This window comes from Melospiza georgiana, chromosome 5 (assembly GCF_028018845.1).
Source record: "Melospiza georgiana isolate bMelGeo1 chromosome 5, bMelGeo1.pri, whole genome shotgun sequence".
NCBI classification, from domain to species: Eukaryota; Metazoa; Chordata; class Aves; order Passeriformes; family Passerellidae; genus Melospiza; species Melospiza georgiana.
Window position 1 is genome coordinate 38,157,494 of NC_080434.1, and position 21,463 is coordinate 38,178,956.

The 21,463-nt window shown below is 44.2% G+C and overlaps 1 protein-coding gene across 2 annotated transcripts in view; it reads left to right on the forward strand.

The window, feature by feature from the left end:
* Nucleotides 1-21,463, forward strand: part of JADE1 (jade family PHD finger 1) — a 44,422-nt gene that overhangs the window by 15,378 nt on the left and 7,581 nt on the right. For both annotated transcript variants that reach the window (XM_058023780.1, XM_058023779.1), the window contains exons 3-8: nt 7,410-7,492; nt 10,768-10,925; nt 13,837-14,024; nt 17,934-18,145; nt 19,323-19,490; nt 20,620-20,736. In XM_058023780.1, the coding sequence (XP_057879763.1) occupies nt 7,410-7,492; nt 10,768-10,925; nt 13,837-14,024; nt 17,934-18,145; nt 19,323-19,490; nt 20,620-20,736 (926 nt within the window). The remainder of the gene's footprint in view (nt 1-7,409; nt 7,493-10,767; nt 10,926-13,836; nt 14,025-17,933; nt 18,146-19,322; nt 19,491-20,619; nt 20,737-21,463) is intronic.

Consider the following 21,463-nt stretch of genomic DNA (forward strand, 5'->3'; position numbering starts at 1 on the left):
TCCTGAGACATCCCAGCTGACTGGAAGCTGTTAAATGTCATCACAATTTTCAAGAAGTATGAGAAGGAAGATCCCAGAAACTACAGCTCTGTCAGTGTCACTTCAGTAATCATGGAAAAAATCAGTTTAATCTGGTAAAGTCATGGAAAAGATTATTTGGAGAGGTATTGAAAAACAGCTGTAGGATAATGCAACCAGCCAGCACAGCTTTGTGAGGGGAAAGTCCTGCTTGTTGAATCCTTCTACAGCAAGGTGACCTACTTGGTTGATCTAGGAAAGCCAGTAGATGCAGTCTTTTTGGAGTTGAGCAAAGTTTTGCACACTGTGTCTCATAAGATCTTTCTGGACTAGATGTCCAACACACAGCTGGATAACCCTGTCACAGAATGGGTGAGCCACTGGCTCATGGTTCAGGCACAAAGGATTATAGGGAGTGGGGTGACATCAGGGCTCCCTCCTCGCCCTGTGCTCTTCAACATCTTCCTAAATGGCCTGGACAGGGAGCTGAAAGGAATGCTAAGCAGCTGTGCCAAGGACACTTCATTGGGAGGTGCTGTCAACTCCCCGGAGGGCAAAGAGGCCCCGCAAGAGCTCAGCAGATAAGAGAGATGAGCAATCACCAACCAAATGAATGGCAATTCGGACAAGTGCAGGATTCTGCACCTGGGGTGGGGCAACCCTGGATGTACAGACAGACTGGGGAACGAGATACTGGAAAGCAGTGCCACAAAAAGGGTCCTGGGGGTCCTGTTGATGGAAAGTTGAATGTGAGTCAGCAGTGCCCTGGCAGCCAGGAGGGCAGCCCTGTCCTGGGGACATCAGGGACAGCATTGCTAGCTGGGCAAGGGAGGGGATTGTCCCCTCTGCACTGGGGCGGCCTCAGCTCCAGTGCTGGGGGCAGTTCTGGGGTGCCACAATATAATAAAGACATTAAGCCATGAGAAACCATCCAGAGAAGGTCCACAAGGATGGTGGAGGGTCTGGAAGAGTGGCTGAGATCACTTGGTCTGTTCAGCTTGCAGAGGAAGAGACTGAGGAGAGACATTGTGGTCTTCAACATCCTCGTGAGGGGAAGCAGAGGGGCAGGTACAGATCTCTTCCCTCTCATGAGCAGGGACAGGACTCAAGGAAATGGCATGAATTGAGCCAGGGGGGTTTAGGTTGGACATCAGGAGAAGGTTCTTCACCCAGAGGGTGCTTGGGCACTGGAACAGCTCCCTAGGGCAGTGTCACAGCACCAGCCTGACAGAGTTCACAAAGCATTTGAACAATGCTCTCAGGCTCATGATGTGACTCCTGGGGAGGAGTGCAGGGCCAGGAGTTGGACTCCATGATCCTGGTGGGTCCCTTCCAGCTCAGCACATTCTGTGATGCCATGATTCATTTTTGGAGAGGCATATTCATTTTTCTCTACAAGACTGCTAGATTTGAGTACACCTAAGTCCACTGGAGTTTCAAGGCCTTGACAACATCATGTTATCAGCCTGTGAATGGGAGGTGCTCAAATTGACTTTGATAACCTGTGGTAAACTTGATTTAAAACTTATGGTAAAACATGGCTACCATGGGAATTGGTCTGGGGCTCGAGTGGCACTTGGGTCTTGTGCTGAAAAAGAAGATGAGGTCAAGGAATTCCACACTGCAATAAGAGTGACCTGTGCCTGTGTGTGTTCTGAGATGCTAAAACTTGAACCCGTGCTGCTGAGGAAAGGGATGACAGGTGGTAACTTGTGTTAAAGTGCTGTGGCAGGGACCTGCAGGGATGGCTCATTATGTGTGTCAGAGACTGAGCACTTGTGCTGTGGTGCTGTAAAGCACTGCAGAGATCTCATGGATCCACACATTGTTCAGCAGCTGCAACTGGGGAGTCGTCAGCTGATGGTGAATTTCAAGGAGCATTGCTGTTGACAAGAGATAAAAGGCTATTGCTTCTTGTGTTTTGATCTTGGATGAGATTATTGTATTATAATGTGCTATAAAGATAAGGAAGATAGATGGGCAAGCCCTCCAGCACCAGGAAAGTGAGAAAGGAAATTTGGCTTTGTGAAATTCTGTCTTAGGTGGTGTTTTCTTGCATGCTGCTTTCTGAAGACTTTGGCCCAGCCAGCTCCTTCTGTGCCTAAGGTAGTGGAAACTGCCCCCAGAATAGTTTGCTTCTATTTGCTTTGTGCTGGAATTTGAGTCCAAGCAGGGAGATATTTCTAAGTGCTGCTGTAAGGAGCTGTGGGCCAGCACTAAATGGAGAGATTGAACACCTCTGTTTTCTCCCCGGGCTGTAGATCTTTGTGACAGCGTTGGCAGCAGCACCTCGTTGGTCTCAGAGTGAGCTGCAAAGCAGCACAGGCATCTGCAAGGGCTGGTGCTAAGCAGGAGTGACAGGCAGACATGGATCTGTGTCAGGGCTGCTTTGCTGTGTCGTGCTGCCTGCTGGAGCAGGGGAGCAGCAGTGGATTTACCGTGGGAGAAGTGTAAAGAAGTGAGGCTTTGAAGTGTTCAGAGGCTGCAGCAGCAGGTAGTTCTGCAGGGACACAGCTGGGTGCCTCACAGGTGGCTTTACAACAGCCTTGTGCATGATACCTAATAGCTGAGACTTCTCTGCTCATGCTGAGCAGTGTATTAGTTGTGGGGTAGAATTCCCTGGGGCTTTGAATTGTTTTATTGGTTCCAAGCAATTTTCTGTTTTGATTGGATTTTTTTTTCCTTGGGATGAAAACGTATTCTTGACAGATCATTTAATAAAATGATGCAGTTAAAATTGATTAAGTTTTTCCTTTTGGGAAGCCTGTGTTCTTCACAAGTGGGGAAAAAGAATGCACACTCCTTGATTGCTTTCTTTTATTATCAGGAGGCGTGTGTGTTACATACACCCCGTGGCAGTATTATAAGAACACTGTATTTACAGTGTGAAGTGTTCATAGCAGCTTTGGGGAACAGAAAAAAATTCCTGTTTGAGTCTGAGAAATCCTTTGCAGCACCAGTGGTGTGTTAGAGCTCTGCCTCCCTTGCTGAGGATGACACCTTTTTCATGCTTTGGGATTCCTTTTTGCTTTTTTCCTTTAAGTAGATAAATGCAAAAGGAGAACTAAGAGCAGGTAATAGGAGTAGGATCCCTCTCCCGTTGTTCTCAGTGATGAAATCCTTTTAAAACGCACAAACACATTGATTATCTGAAAGAATCTGAACTGTGAGAGAATCCAAATAATCTTGGTCTCTCTCCTAGAGTGATGATGCTCAGTAGGCTACTGTGTTCATCCACTCATGTAACTCTTAATAAGATCCCTTTTATCTCTGATGTCTAAACAATGATGGAAATGCATGTTTTGGATGTCTGTATTTGGCTTCATGCCTTGGACTTGTGTATTTTTCATATTTACTGTTTCTCACATGGCTTATGGTAGCATGGGCTCTCTTAACATCTCACTGTTTTTCCATCTGCTGAGAAACTCATTCTTCCCATGAGGTATATAATGGTATCTTACACAACTTTTATATCTTCCAAATCCCAGTGATTCAGACTTGCCTTACGATTATTGAAAAAAAATGAATTCTGTTTTACCATAACGGAGTTTAACTCTTGTCTTGATCTTTAGGTGCTTTTCTAGTCTTGGTGATCCTAATCCAGTTTGGGACTAGGCTAGTACTCTTAAAACTTGATGAACACAGTGATTTTGGATACTTAATGGAAGAGAATGATTTTGGTGAAGTGTCTGGAATCTTCCTGAAATCACTGAGCTAGCTTCATGTGCTTATTACAGTACAGAAGAGCTGTTTTTTTTTTAAATCCTGTGTTTTGTTTTGACCAGAGTAGATTCTGCCTTCTGTATAATCCAGGGGTGGTTCTGCATGCACTCAGATGTACAAATCAGATCATTAACCACTGAAGGAGGTGTAATGGGCTGTGAATTGCTGCTTTCAGTGAAGTCCCTTTTCTGGATTTAGTCTGAAAATATGGCAAGGATGCTTAATAGACAAATAACATCCTAAATTTTCCTCCTGCACTTCTATTGGTGTAGGCAGAGTGGGTGGACGGCTTATTAATGAGGGCTTTGGGAAATTCAGTGCCTTGGGCTTGGCCCTGGTGAAGACAGTGACATTTTCCCATTAGCTTTGATGGAAGCAGAATTGAAACTCTGTTTGGGATTTCAGAAGTAGTTAGATTCAATACTCTCATGGGCTGGATATTTTGCTGTCATTTGGCTGGCTCTTTCAATTTCTTCCTTTCTTGTCTAAGCAGTGGTGCTGGTTTGAATCTGAATTCAAGGCTTACAGTCTGGCTTTGTTTATTCAGTGAGTAAATGTTTTCCCTGTTGACGTGGAGCCCTTGCCAAAGGTCATCTGCTAGCTGCAGTGTGTAGTAAAACCTCAGTCCCATGAGGAATTCTTCCACTGTTTTCTCCTAGCATTTATGTAGTTTGCACTGCTCAGAAAAATCCAGCGGCCCCTTCAGTAACAGTGTTTCCACTGTGAGTTCACCAGTGTTGTGTGCAAGGAAGAGGCTGTTACAGAACTACCTGAGAAACTTTCTTTCCTTATTCAGTGGAAAAAAACCCCTTCATTATAACAAATGCTGAGGAAGGCTGGCTGTGTTTGACTTGTCTCTTAAGCATGGAAATTTTATGTAGTGTGCTTTCATACACCACTTAAAAAATCCTTTAAAGTGAAGCTCCTGTAGTTTTGATGATAAGAGTTAGTTGCCCTTTTGTGAAACGTGGAACAGTTAATTAATCCAGTGACCAAACCCTTGTGTACATGGACACAGAAGGATGCATTTAAGACACTTGTTCTGATGTGTAAGATGACACAGTGAGGAAATGGAGATGGGTGATATGGCAGGGATTGTCTTACTCCTCACCTTTGTAGCTTCTTTGTGGCATGAGAGAGACCTGGAAAAAGCTGCCCATACTCTTTTTTAATTCAGTTTATGATCAGCTGTCATCAGAGCTGAATTAAAGGACACTGGTAAAGACCCAGAAGTACATCACACTGCCACTAGACTAATTTTGCCACATGCTTGCCTTACTTGGGAACAGCTGTGTTAAAGCCTCCAGACTCATCTCTCACCCATGGCATTCACATTCCCTGAACATAATTCTTTCACCCAGGGTTTTTCTCCTGGGAAGCTGAAAGGCAGCGAGAGAGGCCTCAGAGAAAAGAAAAACAATTCTTATCTCATTTGCTTCTCCTGTGTTTTGCTCACCCGGAATTTGTTTGGAGATTGTTTACCCACAGGTGATTGTTTCACTGCATTCTACTGTGGGTTATTTTCACTCTTTGGCCAATCAGGGCCAAGCTGTGCTGGGACTCTGGAAAGAGGCACGAGTTTTCATCATTATCTTTTTAGCCTTCTGTAAGTATCCTTTCTGTATTCTTTAGTATAGTTTAGTGTAGTGTTATTTAATATAACACAGCATAATAAAGTAATAAATTGGCCTTCTGATAAGATGGAGTCACATGCATCATTCTCTCCCCTCGCTGGGGTTGCCTGCATTTACAATACTCACCAAAACTTGAATCAAACACCCCTTGCCAATACAACTTGTTGTTCCTAATTCTTTCTCTTGTGAGCAGGCTCTCTCTCCCAGGTCCAACAGTGTACAAAACCACTCAGATCCACAAAAGAACTGGAAATTTCCAGGTGCTGACTTGTGGCAGCTAGTTGGCCAGATATTAATGTCTTGCCAATGGAAAATATCAGAACCCATGAGAACTGAATAGTAATCTGTGTGGGTGTGTATGTGCTGTGTGTCTTCTAGGGAGGCTGTTGATTAAAGAAATCACTTCTGTCTGAGTGTTAAAATGTTAATATTTACATTGCTGCATTACAGGAAATAAATCTGGATTTTTTTGTCATGCATTTTAGCTGTACATCTCAGAGTTTTTGTGAGGGATTTTACTTATTCCCTTCTGACCTTAAGGAGAGTTTGAGGATGGTCTGATAGGATTCTCACAAGAAATTTGTACTCCTGCTTGTGTTTCTTCTTCAGTTTTCAAGGGAACAATTGGTAGTTAAATGATCTTGGAAGTCTGGCTTTTAATAAAATGGCAGTCAGTTATTATTTTTCTTTCTTTTTTTCCCCTTCATAGAAAGAGGGAAGTGTGCCAATAACTTCACTGTCTCTTATATTAAAACACTAATATTTGCTTAAAAGCATCCTCTCTGTATTCTTATCTCGAGAGATAAGATTTTTAGCTATTTCCTGGGAACATTGCTTCAATTTTGACCATTATGCATATTCTGTGTAATGTCTGTTATTCATTGCTGTGTTCCAGAGAGGTTTTATCAGGGCAGATTACTTAATGTAATCACTAGCTGAAAAGAGAAGACAAACAGGTAACGAAAACCAAAATGTTTTCAGTCATACCTTTCCAATTAAGATGTTGAACAGCTACTTAACTTCTACAATGGTTTGCTAACATTTTTAATAGAGAACTTATCCCATCCTGTGCTTTCTGATCCTCGAGAGGTTTCTGTGGGCTGGTGTGAGGTGGTGCTGCTCTTGCAGACTGTAGCCTTACCCATTTTACTCCTACCATGTTTATGCACAGACAGTGAAGGAATGAGCAGTGTGGGAAGCCTTTTGCATCAGTTTGCTTCAATTTGTCTACAATTAATGTCCAGATCTGCAAATTCTGAGTTAATGACATAGGACTTAGCTTCCCTATCAGATAGGGAAGTCAAGTCCTTCATCTCTGCAACCCAGAAAGATTTATTGGCTTTTTATTTTCATTGCTGCTGTGTAGTTGGCAGTGGAAAATATCTGCTGTACCTGTGAATCTTACTGTGTTGAAATTGGTTGACTTGCACAGGTATAATACATTCTGGTGTCAAAGCACTATCTTGTCAAAGGAGTGCAGATTCTTTCTCTTTTTCCTTCCCTCCTGTTACAATATTTCTGAAAGCTGACAGAGACTCCGTCAAACACTTTCAAGGCAAAAAGGTATAATTTGTTTGGAATGTAGTGGATAATTATGCAGACAAAAATCATGCAGCCACACTGGGAGATTTGCTGGGGAGAAGAAACAACAGCTTGCTCTGTGGGCTTCTGCTGTGTGCGTGTGGCAGTGCGCTTCATTTTGCAGCAGAAATCAGGTAACCAGTGTAGCTATCTAGGACATTAGCTTCAAAGAGTACATCCCAGGCTGTTGGCAGAGCTCCTGGTCAGTTATTAATCTGCAGGAAGTCATTTATTGATGCTCAGGGGGAAGGATGCTCTGAAGTGGCTTTTTTGGAATGCTGGGTGGAAGGCAGGAAAGTGCAGTGCAGCCAGGACAGGCACACCTCAGCTGGGAGATGGGAAACAAAACACACCCAGGAGAGTGACCACAGAAATTCAGGATTGAGTGGCTTTTGAAAGAGTTTCCTGGGGGTTTGTCACAGAAGCCTGCAAATTATCATTTCTGTATCCTAGGTCTGTCTACCTGGTCCCAGCATTCCAGATCTCAGCGTCGCAGGACTTCGTGCTCCAGAGATGAGGACCGCAAACCTTCTGAGGTATTTCTGGAATTTAGCTTGCATTTTGTTACATCTCTCTAAGTGTCTGTACACACAATATATCCATCCATCTTTTCTGGTAATGGATCCCTTTTTTCTCATTTACTTTTTTTTTTTATTTTTTAAATTTTTTTCCCTCCCTACATTTTGGCTGGCACATACTTCCCCTCCCTCACCCCTTCTTCCCCTCTACCCCCTGCCCTGAAGATTACAGAGTTCAGCTGTTGGCACAGCTCCTGCCAGCACCAGTTTCTATCTGTGAATTTTGTTGTAGTCTCACACCCATTCAGCATAGCTGCAGAGTCTTTCTTGTGCTATTTTAAGCATCGGGGTTTATTTGCAGCTTGATTTGTGAACAGTGGAAATTTACATTAGGTGCATTTATTTCATAGTTTGTACTGGGGCTCTGTGTGTGTGATCTTTGCTAAAGTGCTTGTCAAACTAGAAATCTGCTTCTTGACAGTTCTGTCTCGTCTAGTGCTTTGAAGAAATGCTATCAGGGGAGATAAAAATCTTTGAACTTTCCAGGTTGGATCAGCTGTTAGTAACACACAAAATGTGATCCATTTCTTTGGAAATGTTCTTGCTGAATCTTCCTGGCTTCAGGCAAAATACTACAGTGCAGACTTTGTAGAAGCTGCAAAGAAAGGATTAGCTCTGGGGGATGGAATTTCTCATTTATTGCACTTGCCCAGGACATGTATTCCTTACACATTAGTGGGTGGTGTTGAGGAAAAACTGCTTTATTAATCTCCCTAATGACAGTGTACCTGAGTCTCAGAGAAGAGTTTTCACAAGGAGAATGCCATTCAGTGTGAACTGTGCCTAGTACTGGTGGTTTCCAAACTCCTTTGCTTGTTGGCTGTTAAAGACCTTTTGTTTTTTGCCAATGTGGAGATCCCTGGTGAATTTATTCTTGTTAACAATAGATTTGTTTTCCTTAGTTACCTTTCATGCATCTCTTAGAAGTAGCCCCTTATACCTCCTTTTGAGAACCACCTTGTGAAAGGCTATCAAGAAATGATCTGAGATAATTAGGAGTCTTGCTGTTGGGTTTTTTGTGTGCTTCTGCTTTCTCCTCTCCCTTACCTTTTGCTGTCAGAATCTCTGCAGTTTTGTGCTATTCTCTTCTGTTTTCTCAGTCTGGATGAGCTTCTCTTGTGCTTCCCTTTAGCTCTGCTCTCCAGCCTCTCCCCACTGCTCTGTCCCTGCTCACTGCTGGCAGCAAAGTGACACTCAGGGACTCCCTGGGTGAAATCCTGGGCTCATTGAACTTGGTGGCAGAATTCCCACTGACTTCAGCGTGGCCAGGGTTTCACCCTTTAGCTTTGAAGTGTTCAGTGCTTCTGAGAGCCAGCGCTTCTGTAAGCTCTGCTTTCCTCCAGGCACTCTGATTGCATCAGCAGCCAGAGCAGAAAGAATGGTGTCATGGGGCCACTGGCCTGGGAAAGGAGTTTCTTGGCTGTCAGGTGCTGCATTAGCTTTGCTGCTGAGGGAGCTTTGTGACAAATTTATCCAAGAGCCTGAGTTATTTTGGCTCTGAGATTGAGCAAGGTTTGCGTCCCATTTTATATTTTTAGTCTTCTCTTAATTTGACTTTTGATTGCTTTAAGTCAAATCACTTAAAAGTGCAGAATCCCCTGGCCAGCTGTGCTTGTTTGTTTTGTGAGCCCATTTACTTTGTGGCTTACTTTTCATTTCTTGATTGAAGCCTCACAGGACTCATAATTTAATTGTTTTAAACATCTCATTATATTTCATTACCAGCATTCACCCTGTTCTTCCTATGGCAGTCTTTTTCTTTACTTTTTAATGTTGGCAGTTTTTCCTGAACATGTCAAGACAAGTGTTAAGAAAAATGTCATGATTTGATGCTATTTTAATGACAAAACCAGAGTAGAAACAGAAACATATGTAGACAGAAGTGGGACAGTATGTGTGTGTTGGGAGGGAGGAGAGGTTTTGAGATGTGGCAAGGCAAATCACACTTGAAAACATTGTCAGAAGTGTAATTAGCCATCAGATAGACTAAAATACTTCCCAAAAATCCTGAGTTTTCAGGTGTGTGATGGAAGTGGCTGCCTGGGTTGCTGTCTGTGCACATCTGGTTCTGCCTCAGCCACACACAGCAGTGAGCTGGGGCTGAGGTGACAGCATGGCCATTGCTCTGGGGCTGGGAGGATGGGTCACTTTGCCCCCTGAGCAGCCTCATAAGGAGTCTAGGAGCACTGCCCTGAAAATCCAGAGTTTTTTCTGCTGTAGCTGCAGTGTGGGGCTCTGTGGATGCTGGTTCTGACCACCACTGACTGAGAAGTCTGCAGAGAGCTCTACCTGTCATCTTCTTGTCCTGGTGGTGCTAATCTTCTTGTCACCTTGCTTTTTAACCCTCTCCTTTGAATGAGGCATGGAGTAGTTAGAAATTAGCGTTGTGGAGGTGAGGAGGGCTTTGCCTTTTGCAGGGAGCAGGAGGTGGGAAGGGCTGGAACTAGTGCCAGCAAGTGCAGGCTTGTAGCTGGGATGCCTGTGATAGCAGCACTTGGCTGAAGCTGCCATAGGAGTGAATCCCTTTTTTATTCCATTCCGTGCCTTGTTGAAGACAGCATGGGCTGCTTATTGGTGGCTGCTAACCCACAGGTTGCCAAACATCCTGCTAGCTTTAGAGCTTGATGCCTTTGCAAAGGAAAATTACAGCTGTGACACAGAGGTGTCTGGAGCTGATTGAATAAATAGCTGTGCTGAATGGGGAGCTGCCTCCAGAATTCCAGTTTGGTTTTATTTTTTATCTTTTGGGTTATTTTTATAAGTACTTGCACAAAGAGTCACCTTCTTAGAATTTCCTCTTGAGGCTGGTCATGGTGGAGTCATGCCTTGATTTCTACCACAGGGAATTTCTAGAATGTCTTGGTATGAGTCAGAGCTCCAATAATTAAAAAAAAAATTCCAAAAAGCCTGGGAGCAAAAATGAATTTTTTTTTTTGTGCTGCTTGGAGCTCCTGCAGCTTTTATTGCAGCCAGTATGGAGATGAAAGTGAGTAACACCTTTTAGAGCAAGTGTGCAGTGCAGGAGGAGCTGCAGGACGTGCAGTGCAGTTAGGTGAAATCATGCAGTCAGTATTTGTGCCCTCAGCCACCCCTTTCCCTGCCATGAAGCCAGTCCTTGTTCTGCAGTGGGCTGGTGGCACAGTGCCCTTGTGTTACCCTGAAGCTGTCAATGCTCAGTATCAAATGTCAGTGTCTCTGTTTTTGTTTTTCTCTCTTGGTGTCTTTCTTTGCAGGTGTTCAGAACGGACCTGATCACTGCCATGAAGTTACATGACTCCTTCCAGCTGAACCCTGATGAGTACTATGTGCTGGCAGATCCCTGGAGGCAGGAGTGGGAAAAGGGAGTTCAGGTGCCTGTTAGCCCAGGGACCATCCCAGAACCAGTAGCCAGGTACCATTTGGAGGAATGGGAATAAATACACACATGTTTGTGCTGCATTACCTTGGCTTCCTGAGCTTGGTTGCACAGGAAGGTCTTGGTTCTCAGAGATGAACCTGGAATCACCTTTTGGAGTGGTCAGAGAGGTCAAGAGTCAGGCCTGTTCTGCCCATGTGGAACACAAATGTCAAAGGACTGTTTTTGGCAATGGGATGTGATAAGAGAACATTAAAAATAGCTTCTATTTTTAATCCAGACTTGAGCTCACTTATCATTGCTGGAAGAGCCCTTGGCTGGTGTTCCTTCTGCTTATTTCCAAGCCATAGGTTCTTTTCAAGGAACAGTTGGACAAACCAGGCTTAAGGGCTAGAGAAAACACAGCATTTATTTTGTTTTCATAGGGCTTTTTTTGTGATTTCTTTTATTAACCTAAGAAATTGATTGTGCAACATTTCAACTGTTTTAAAAACCATCCAGATGTTCATGTAACTAAATAATGTGAGATTTTCTAGCTCTTATCCAAAAGCCCCTTATTTTCCTTGCCATGTTTGTTGCACATAGATACTATTTCCTGTTGCAAATTAAACACTGCAGTCCTAAGGGCAGGAGTGTGCTGCAGCCCGTTTTATGCTTAGTAGGGATTGGAGAAAATAAGAGCAAGGATTTTTGCCATTTAATCACTCTAGATCTCTTTGAGTCAGTCCAGACTGGCCCATAAGGCATTACCAAACAACCCACCACTGCTGGTGGGACCACAGCAGCTCAGTCCTTGATACACAGCAAAAAAAATTGTGATGATGGAGCACTGATTGCTTCTTGTAAGGTCTGTATCTGCCAGCTTTAGCCTTGGATGAAGGCCTCAGGAAAGTTTGTTAGTGTTGATTTTGTTCTGTGCAGCCCCTGCAGGGTGCCCCACTAGGAGGGGCTAACCTGCACATCAGGGAAATCTGTCCATCCTTCTTCTGAAGGATTGGACCTGGAGCTCCAAGGACAAGGTGGCATTTTGCCCTCTGCTCTGCAGTGTAGGAGATGGGAACCCTTTCCCTGCTCCACACTGAGCTGTCCCAGTCCCTGCAGAGACACACACACACACGCTGTACATGTGCACTCACACTGCCTGCTCCTCTTTGATTCCTCTTTCAGCATCTCCCAAGGCTGTGGGAGGGCCACACACTCCTGAGGAGAAATCTCCCACGGGATCCCTGCCCTGTGTCTGTCAGGAGGGGCTTTGGTGGCTATAGCAGGCCCAGGTACTCACTTGGGAGAGAGCTGTTCTCTGCCAAAGGCAATAGAGATGTTGCCCCAAGTTTAAGATGGTGAGAGGCAGGGAAAGAAGGCAGCACAGGGGTAGGTATTGGCACAGCAGGCACCACTCCTTGTTTTCTACTGTTCACCTGCTGGTCACAGGGGCCCTTTGATGCCTGGGTATTGTTCTCTTTGCTCCCTTACAGAACACTCAGAGAGCCCTGCCCTGGTGCTGCTGGAGTGCAGGAACAGCTCTGAGCCTGAGCTTGGGAGGGAAGAGGGTGGTTCTGTGCATGGAATAAGCTATAGGCAGATCATAGAGCCAAGGCTGTACGGGGAGAACATAGCAGTGAATAAAAGGCCGTGACTGGTGAGGGCAGATGAGCAGGAGACAGAAGTGAGGCTGTGTGGAGATTCACTGTGAACATGTGCTCAGAATGACAATTCAGCTCAATGACTTTCAGTCTGTAGTAGGGGTTGCCTTTTTTTTTTAACTTCTTTCTAGCAGAAATAAAGCCAGGAAGGGGAGTTGTTTTGAGGTCAGAGTCACTGTGCTTGTTTCTTCTGTGCTACTTCTGTGGCAAGGTGCTGCCCAGAGGTTATGGTTTCCACAGAGAGGTGCTCAGGAAGGAATTTATGATAAGATTTGGAGAGAAGTGCCCAGTTTAAAGTACATTGTGAATGCACAATAGTCTGTAACATTTGAACACTGTAATATGACCAGAAACAGTTTGGGCAGCGCAGCTAGGCTGGCAAGGCCATTCACATTTGTATTTTTCACAACACCTCAGAAGCTCCAAATTCAGCATTTGGCTCTTGCTCACCATTTCTCTGAAATAAGCTAGAAGAGGGGAAATAAGCTAGAAGCTTGAGGGATATGCAAGACTGAAATTGGTAGAGGATTTACAGAGATCTGTTTGTGTAAATACAGCAGCAGCAGATCAGGGTTTCTGCTGGGAGTTAACACATTGGGGACAGAATAGAGCGGGGTATGGAGGCTGTCCTACTCCTGGTGGGGTTTAGCTGTTCCCAGTGGAGAGTTGTGGCAACACAGGGTGGTGCAATCTCCTCCCTTTTGGCGCCAACACCCCAAAAATTCACCTCCAGTGGTAGTGCAGGAGGCAGGCATTTGACAGTGTGGCCTGTTGCTCCTGGAGGGACTAGGGTTGTGTTGTGAGGTGGGTTTCATCCAAGCTCAGTGTCAGTGTGTGCTGTTGACTAAGAGAAAGGGCAATGTCCTCTACTGAGATAGCCAGAAATGGTTTTTTTCATTTTTTCCTTGAATGGTCTTACGGTCAGTATTTTAGTTAAAAAAAAAAGTCTTAAGCCAGAGTTTAATGTGTGTATATATGGCAGCCACTATGTAATACAGCATCCCTGCTTTGGCTTTAAAATTTTGAATTTCAGGTAAGAGCAAGCACAGCTGTCCTCTAATATTTAATTTAATTTAAAATTCTGGCAATGAATTGGATTTTTAGACAACTCCAGATAAACTCTTACCCCAATGAGTTCTGGAAGTGCCTGGAACTGTTTTCCCACCTCAGTGGTGCCAGGTGTTTGCTGGGACAGTTAGGTGGCAGTCGCTGCTGCTTGTTGGTCACTTAGAGCAAAGAATTTGAAATTCTCTAGAGCTGAGCCTCCCAGCACTCCTCACGGCTGCCTGCCTCGTCTGTTTCAGAGTGGTGTCCGAGACAAAAGCCGTCACCTTCACACGGCCCAGGAAATTCATCGTGTCCTCGGGCGCGGAGCCGCCAGAGCTGGGCTACGTGGACATCCGGACCCTGGCAGACAGCGTGTGCCGCTACGACCTCAACGACGTGGACGTGGCATGGCTGCAGCTGGCCAATGAGGAGTTCAAAGAAATGGGTGAGCACTCAGGGATTTGCTGCCTTCTTGTTTCTTTTTGAAGTTGGCAGTCTTAAGGATAATTTCAGGGGGTACCGGTCGTCGGTTCTTTTGGGTTTGGATTGAAGGTGCTTGAGACAGTAATTTGTGTTTGGACTCAGGTGTTTATTATTTCTTACCAGTAAAACAGTCTCATTACTGTGAGTTTGGCAGCTTTTCATTAGAAGGTACAAAATAGCCAACAATCTCTTGTTACGAGGTCTTTTAAGACTAAACTAGCCAATTAAGAACTGATACTTAGTTTATTTTCCTTTTTAACCTGATAACTGATCTTTGGAAGTATGCAATGCAGACTTTTCTGCCTAATGCTACCCAATATGCTGCCCAAACCCATGAAGAAGAAACTTAGGATGACACCCTGTGCCCTCCATCTTGCTTCTATTTACAACATACTAAAAATCCCAAAATTTAAATTTCTCACTAAGTGATATACTTACACTACTCTCTATAATCTATTTCACACTTTTGTGGATTTTAGTGTGTCTTGAAGTCTAGGAAACTTTATCCATGAATGAGGGTCAAAGTCAGTGCTCCCCTGGGGGTCAGGACACTCCAGAACAGACAGAGAAATATTCCCAGTGCCCTGGGTTTCCACAGGCAGCAGTAGGAAGGAGTTGATGTATGAGGAGGTAGTAATCATGTGGGCAGAGCTGATGTGATTAAGCCCTAAGACAGATGTTGGTAACTCCTGTGTTGTATCTGCTTAGACCTGGTCAGAATCTGGTCACATGTTTTAGTTTTTTTTCTCTGCTGCTTTCCATCTCACAAAGTTCCCAGTTTGCCATCCTGGTTCTCCAAGGGAGCATGAGAGAGACCACCCTGGCAGTTTTTCCAGGTAGTCCTATTTCATTATTTTAGCTCATGGTGTTCAGTGCAGAGAAGGCAAGACAAGTTGTTTGGCAGCTTTAGAGAATCTCTGCCAGCTGAGTGGCACAAGGAATGGATCAGGGAGGAATTCCTGCACTGATTTATTGGAGGGAGCTCCCAAACCTCACTGTGACTGTGTGCTGTAGTTCCAAAACATTGTTTGGCCGAGGGAAAATGCTGTGCCAGGTAGAAGAGGTTTGGACATGTTGGTGAACACCTTTGGTTTTTGTTTTGGCCCTGTGGCACTTCCCTGCTTTGGGCTGCAGTTTAGTCAAACATGTTTTACCTGGCTGTGGCCCATTGCTGGCATGGCTGAAGAACTGGTAAACCACAAAATGACCATTTATAATTCTGTTTCTCATTCTAAACCAACACATGAAAGAAACAGGTGATGTCTTGTAAAAAGCCAGGCCTTTTTCCAGATCTCACATCAGCCCTGCTCTGGTTTAGTGTTGGGCTTAGAGGGTTTCAGTTTATGGTTCCAGAGTTTAGGTTACCTTTCCAGTTATCTTCAGGTGAACAGCAGCAGTAAGTTCCCTTGGCTTTCCTTGGGGGAAAAATGTACTTTTAATTGTTTCTTTGGTATCCTTCTATCCAGTCTGTTTTTTTGCCAAAACCAGATGAGGGCTCCTGTAGTGGAGTGTGAGCAGCACAAGAGGGGCAGATTTGTACTTCTGCAGGGAAGCCCCATTCTGCTACACCAGCATAACCTTTAAAGGTACATGCTGCACATAGCACACTGAACAGCTAGAATTTGTTGGATCTCAGGTTTTGGTGTAGTTTTTTGGGGTTTGTTTGCTCTAAATCATTACCCACTCAGTTCTGCTGTATGCAGAGGGAAGGAAATGCTCATGTCAGTACCAGGCAGTGTGTTGGGGGTCTTGAAAGATGTACATGGGTGCTTGGTCAGACACTCCACACTGCAGATACTACAAATGGGCATTTGAAAAGTGAGCTGCTTCCTGATCTGCACCTGGAGCACTTCCTTACGGTCTCCCTGGGGCCATGAGTTCCCTGTGTTTCCTTTGATCCCTGTAGGAGTGCTTCAGGTACTGAGAACATGCAGTGGTTGTTGTAAAAGGATGACTGTGAACATCTGAACAGGAGCTGCTGCTCCTGCTCCCCTTTCTGTGACCCTTGCAAATGCACAGGCCTGTCACTGTCAAATTTTCTGAAAAATCCCTTCACCAGGATTTCTTCTTCTGGGAAGTTGAGAAGCCTGAGAGAAAAATGTAAAAAATAATTATCTGATTGCTTCTCCTGTGTTTGCTGCTTTGGAATGTGGTCTGGACATTGTTTACCAACAGGTGCACATTTGATTGGTTTCATGTGAATTGTTTTTACTTAATGACCAATCACCATCAGCTGTGTCAGACTCTGAGGAGTCAGTCATGAGTTTTATCATTTATTCTTGTTAAGCCTTCTGTCTGTATCCTTTCTCTTTCTTTAGGATAGTTTAGTATAGCATTAATACAATATAATATAATAATCAGCCTTCATGGCTGAGAGCATGGAATCAGATTCATCTCTTCCCTTGTCCTGGGGACCCTAAAAACTCAACACAGGCAGTCAGTCACGTCTCCAAGGGTCACTTACAAAGTGAGAGCAGATAGGATTCAGTTGGAAGCTGGTGTAAAACCTGCCATCATCTGCTTTGCTGGTGCAGCAGTTCTGGGTTGCGGGGCAAAATCCTTTCATCAGCAGGATTTTGGATGTTCCCTCTTGCTGCTTTTCACTGCTCAGTTTGGGTAGCATGGGATGCACTGATCCCTGCTGCAAGGATTTACCTGTCAGCAAGGGAAGCTGGAAGTACTTTTGTAGAGTGTTTGTCTTCTGATCTGGAGGAGCTAGAGAGGGTTTTTATTCTTTGTTTTGTGGGACTTTTTGGCTCAGTTTTTCACAGGGAAAGCTGAAAGGAGAGTTTTCTTGTTAAAACAGCCATCCTGAGGTTGCCTTCTCCTCTCTGTACTAGTTTCAGCTAGGACAGAGCTAATTTCTTCTCAGTAGCTGTTACCAGGTGATGTGGTTTGGATTTGTTATGAGAATGGTGTTGATAACACACTGATATTTTGGGGTCTGTTCCTATCCTAAGTCAGGGTTTTTTTTTTCCTTGTTCTTTCCTTTTTTCTTTCATGCTTTGTCAGGGAGCAGGTGAGCAAAAGCAACTGGGAGGGAGCACAGCCAGGACAGGTGACCCAAACTGACCAAAGGGATGTTCTCCATGACAGAAGGTCATGCCCAGGATATAAACTGGGGGAGCTGCTTGAGAAGGGAGGCCTTTCAATTTCCAAACAAATCTGAACTATAAAATACCACAACATAATGGGTCTGTAACTGTGTGTCATGAATAATTTTCTGATGGATGCTGTTGGAAAAGAGGAAATTTCAGTTTAGATATTGCATTTAGTTATTGTCCCGTATTTTGATGCTGCTTTTATTACAGTTTCTCACTTTTTAAAACAAATTAATTTATTGTTGTAGTCTCTGATGGAGACCTCAGTTGGGATTGCATCTTGTTGGGGTTGGAACTTGTGATAAACCAACAACTGTTGTTAGAAATTGCAGATTCCCTCCAAGTATCATAGCAGGTTTTCTCATGTATTTTCTCCCCCTGCTCCATAACTTTTGGTTCAAAATACTTCCAAATCTTTCATCAAAGAGTCAACATCTGGGTGGCAGAACTGGAGCAAAAGCTCTGGTCGTTGGATGGTGCTGTCCCAGAAGGAAAAATGAGAACAAAACTAGGACAAAATCAGTCTTGGAAAGTTTTTCTTAGAATTTGAAAGATTTGGACACTCCACTTTTGTTAGTTTAATACAGTTATAAGACAACTTTGCCATTTTTTAACAGTTTCCCTGGTTTATGCTGGAACAGGCATGATTGTCTGGAACTGGAATGAAACGTGTCTGCATGGGGATTGGCTGTTCAGAAAGAAGGTGGAGCTGGTTACGGTGTTGGTTATCACTCTTTTCTTCAAGTATGTGAACAGCTGCTGTGTTTCAGGGATGCTGGAGCTGGATGAGTACACCATGGAAAGGGTGATGGAGGAGTTTGAGCAGCGCTGCTACGATAACATGAGCCACGCCATCGAGACGGAGGAAGGGCTGGGCATCGAGTACGACGAGGACGTCGTCTGTGACGTGTGCCAGTCTCCAGATGGAGAGGATGGCAATGAAATGGTGTTCTGTGACAAATGCAATATCTGTGTGCACCAGGTATGGCAGCAGCGCGGTGTCAGGTGGTAGCAAACTTTCCTAAAAAAGAGCAATCAGTAGGGACACAGGTGGGGTTTATTCCAGAGAGCTGTGCTAAGCAAGCACTGCTGTGTGTCACCTTTCTGTGGTAGTTCAGAAATGTTCTTCATGTAAAATATACAGTTTTAGCCTGTTCCCATGGATGCTTCTTACTCTGGCAAGTGCCTTCCCATCAGCCTGTCGTTCTTTCCCAACTTTAACAAGTTTCTGTTGTCATTCAGTCTTTGGAAACATTGCTGGTTGAATATGAGCCAGCAATGTGCCCTGGTGGCCAAGAAGGCCAATGGCATTAGGAATTGTGTGGCCAGCAGGAGCAGGGAGGTCATCCTCCCCCAGTACTCAGTGCTGGTGAGGCCACACCTTGAGTGCTGTGTCCAGTTCTGGCCCCTTGGTTTGGGAAGGACATTGAGATGCTTTAGTACATCCAGAGGAGGGCAATGAGGCTGGTTGGGGACTTGGAACACAAACCCTGTGAGGAACATTTGAAGGAACTGGGGTTGTTTAGCCTGGAGAAGAGGAGGCTTAGGGGTGACCTTATTGCTCTCTACACCTTCCTGAAGGGAGGCTGTACACAGCTGGGGTTGGTCTCTTCCACCAGGCAGCACTGACGGAACCAGAGGACACAGTCTCAAGCTACATCAGGGAAGGTATAGGTGGATATCGGGAAAAAACTCTTCACCAAAAAAATAAGTACTGGAATGCTCTTCCCATGGTGCTAGAATCACCATCTCTGGATATGTTTTATAAAAGACTGGACATGGCACTTGGTGCTATAGTATAGTTGAAGTGTTAGGGCATAGGTTGGACTTGATGATCTTAGAGGTCTCTTCCAACCTCAGCATTCTGTGATAAAGGACTAGGCCTGTGTACAAGTGACTATGCCACAAGATACACTGAGCAAAGTTGGTTTTTCAGACCTGTAGGGTTTCTCTGACCACATCAAACCTGCAACTTAAGTGCATTAAAGCCAATGGTAATTGGGATCGAGGGCTCCGTAAGGATGCGACCTTTTGAAAAACCTGCCCTTAATTATTTACCATCCTCCACTTTTCCCTGTGAGTAAAAATAACTCGGAGAGACGTGTGAGGCTGTGTGAAAGCATCACTGAGGTGTTTGCTGCGCTCTCTTTGCCCCACAGGCGTGCTATGGGATCCTGAAGGTGCCCGAGGGCAGCTGGCTGTGCCGCACCTGCGCGCTGGGCGTGCGGCCCAAGTGCCTGCTGTGCCCCAAGAAGGGCGGCGCCATGAAGCCCACCCGCAGTGGCACCAAGTGGGTGCACGTCAGCTGTGCTCTCTGGATCCCAGAGGTGAGTGCTGCTTGCTTCTTGGAACCCTGAATGCTGAGAATTGCAGACCTTCTGTGCTGAACCCCAAGAGAAAACTGCTTTTGACCTGAGGCGAAGTTTCCAAAATTGAATTGTAAAAATTGTAGAACTGGGATTACGGGCGTGTAGTTTGAATAGAAGTGTTTAATGTCACAGGGTGGAAAACTTAAGAGTTTAAGGTTTTAGAATATAGTAATATATATAAAGCGAGATGGAGGTTTGGTCCTTCTTCTTCACCTTCTTCTTCACCTTCTTCTTCATGGGTTTGGGTGGTTTTGTGTAATTGGACAGAAAAGTCCGCATTGCGGACTTCGAGTGGTTAGTTTTTGGGTTAAAAGTTAAAATAATTTAGGTGTCCAAATTTCTTAATTGGACAGTTTATCCTTAAAGGCCTTGTAGAGAGAGAGATACAGCTGCATTTTTTAGTTTGTTAGAGTGAAGTGCTGTAGAACTCACAGTTTGTGAGACTGTAATATAGATAAAAATTATTAAACTTCTGAGTGCAAACAGGAAATACGGTCTTGCTCATTTAATCCTGACCCTGGTAAAAAAAGAAGCAAAGACTCCACAGGTGCTGTTCCTGGGATTCTGGGAGAGGAAAAAACCTCCTTAAAGCATTATTCAACTTCAAAATGAAGCATAAAAGCTTCTTGGTTAGGTAAAAAGTCTGGCAGGGGATGATGCTTCACCTGTAAAGAAACTAATTAAATCCCCTCTGTCAATCAGAATTAGGCCTTGGAAAATGAGGCCTTTGCTGCTGGCAAAGCTCATTTAACAAGGACACCAGATACCATTTCACTTTGTAAACAGAACATTAAAGGTGAATCAGGAAAGTTTGACTATGAGAACCCACAGGAATTCTGTCAGATTCAAAGTGTTCATCCTGTATGATAATCTTAAATTGGTGGGCTTCACCTTGAAATTGGTTGGTTTGTTCACAAAGTGAGAAACTGATTTTTTTTTAAAAAAGAGTTTTAGATCCTGATTAAATGAGGAATTTGGGACACACTAAGTTATATATACAGACAAGGAATATGACTTCTTTAATAAAATTTTTTATTAGGTTAACAGTGTCATAGTCACTCCAATTTTTTGACCATTTTTCTCTTAGGTGAGCATCGGAAGCCCTGAAAAAATGGAACCCATCACAAAAGTTTCCCACATTCCCAGCAGTAGGTGGGCACTGGTGTGCAGCCTTTGTAATGAAAAAGTTGGAGCTTCTATACAGGTAATTTAACCATATAAATATCCACATGTGTTTTGTCAGTTTTTAGTAGATAGGAAATGTGTTTCTCATTGTTACTGTGGACTTCACTGACCTGATCTGCATGAGAGCATTTTACACTGGGCAGTGTTTCTTGTGCATAGTTATTTTGGGTTGTTAGCTGTAAGGCACCTGTAGACCCTTTACAGCGGAAAACCATTCAATAATCCTTTTAAGAAAAATTTAAAAATCTATAAAGACTGAGAAAACATATTACCAAACCTCAGATTTTTGAAAGAGGAGACACTGGGACAGCAGACAAGATGTTGATCTCCTTTACTTGAGAATAAATGATGAGGGAGTGTAAGGACAGGTGACCCATTTGGGGCAGTGTTGTGCTTGTGTAGGAAAAGACAGTAAAAGGTAGCTCAGCATTCTGGTGATGCTCCTCATCCTCAGAGCACTTCCAGCAGCAAAACAATCCTCAGGAAGCTCCCAGAGACAGAGAGGGATGGTACTACAGTCTCATAAGGAGGCTGAAGTAGAGCTTTTGCGTCTGGGGCTAGCCTGGTGGTCAGACCAGCATTAGGACACAAAAATGGCTCAAGTCCTACACTGTTTGAAATGAGTTTATCCCCATTTCCCCTTTCTCCTCTGCCCCACATTATTTGATTGAAGCTGCCAGGAAGAGCTGTAAATCAGCAACACAGCAGCAGTTCCAGTGAAACCTATCACAGGCCACTTCCATGTG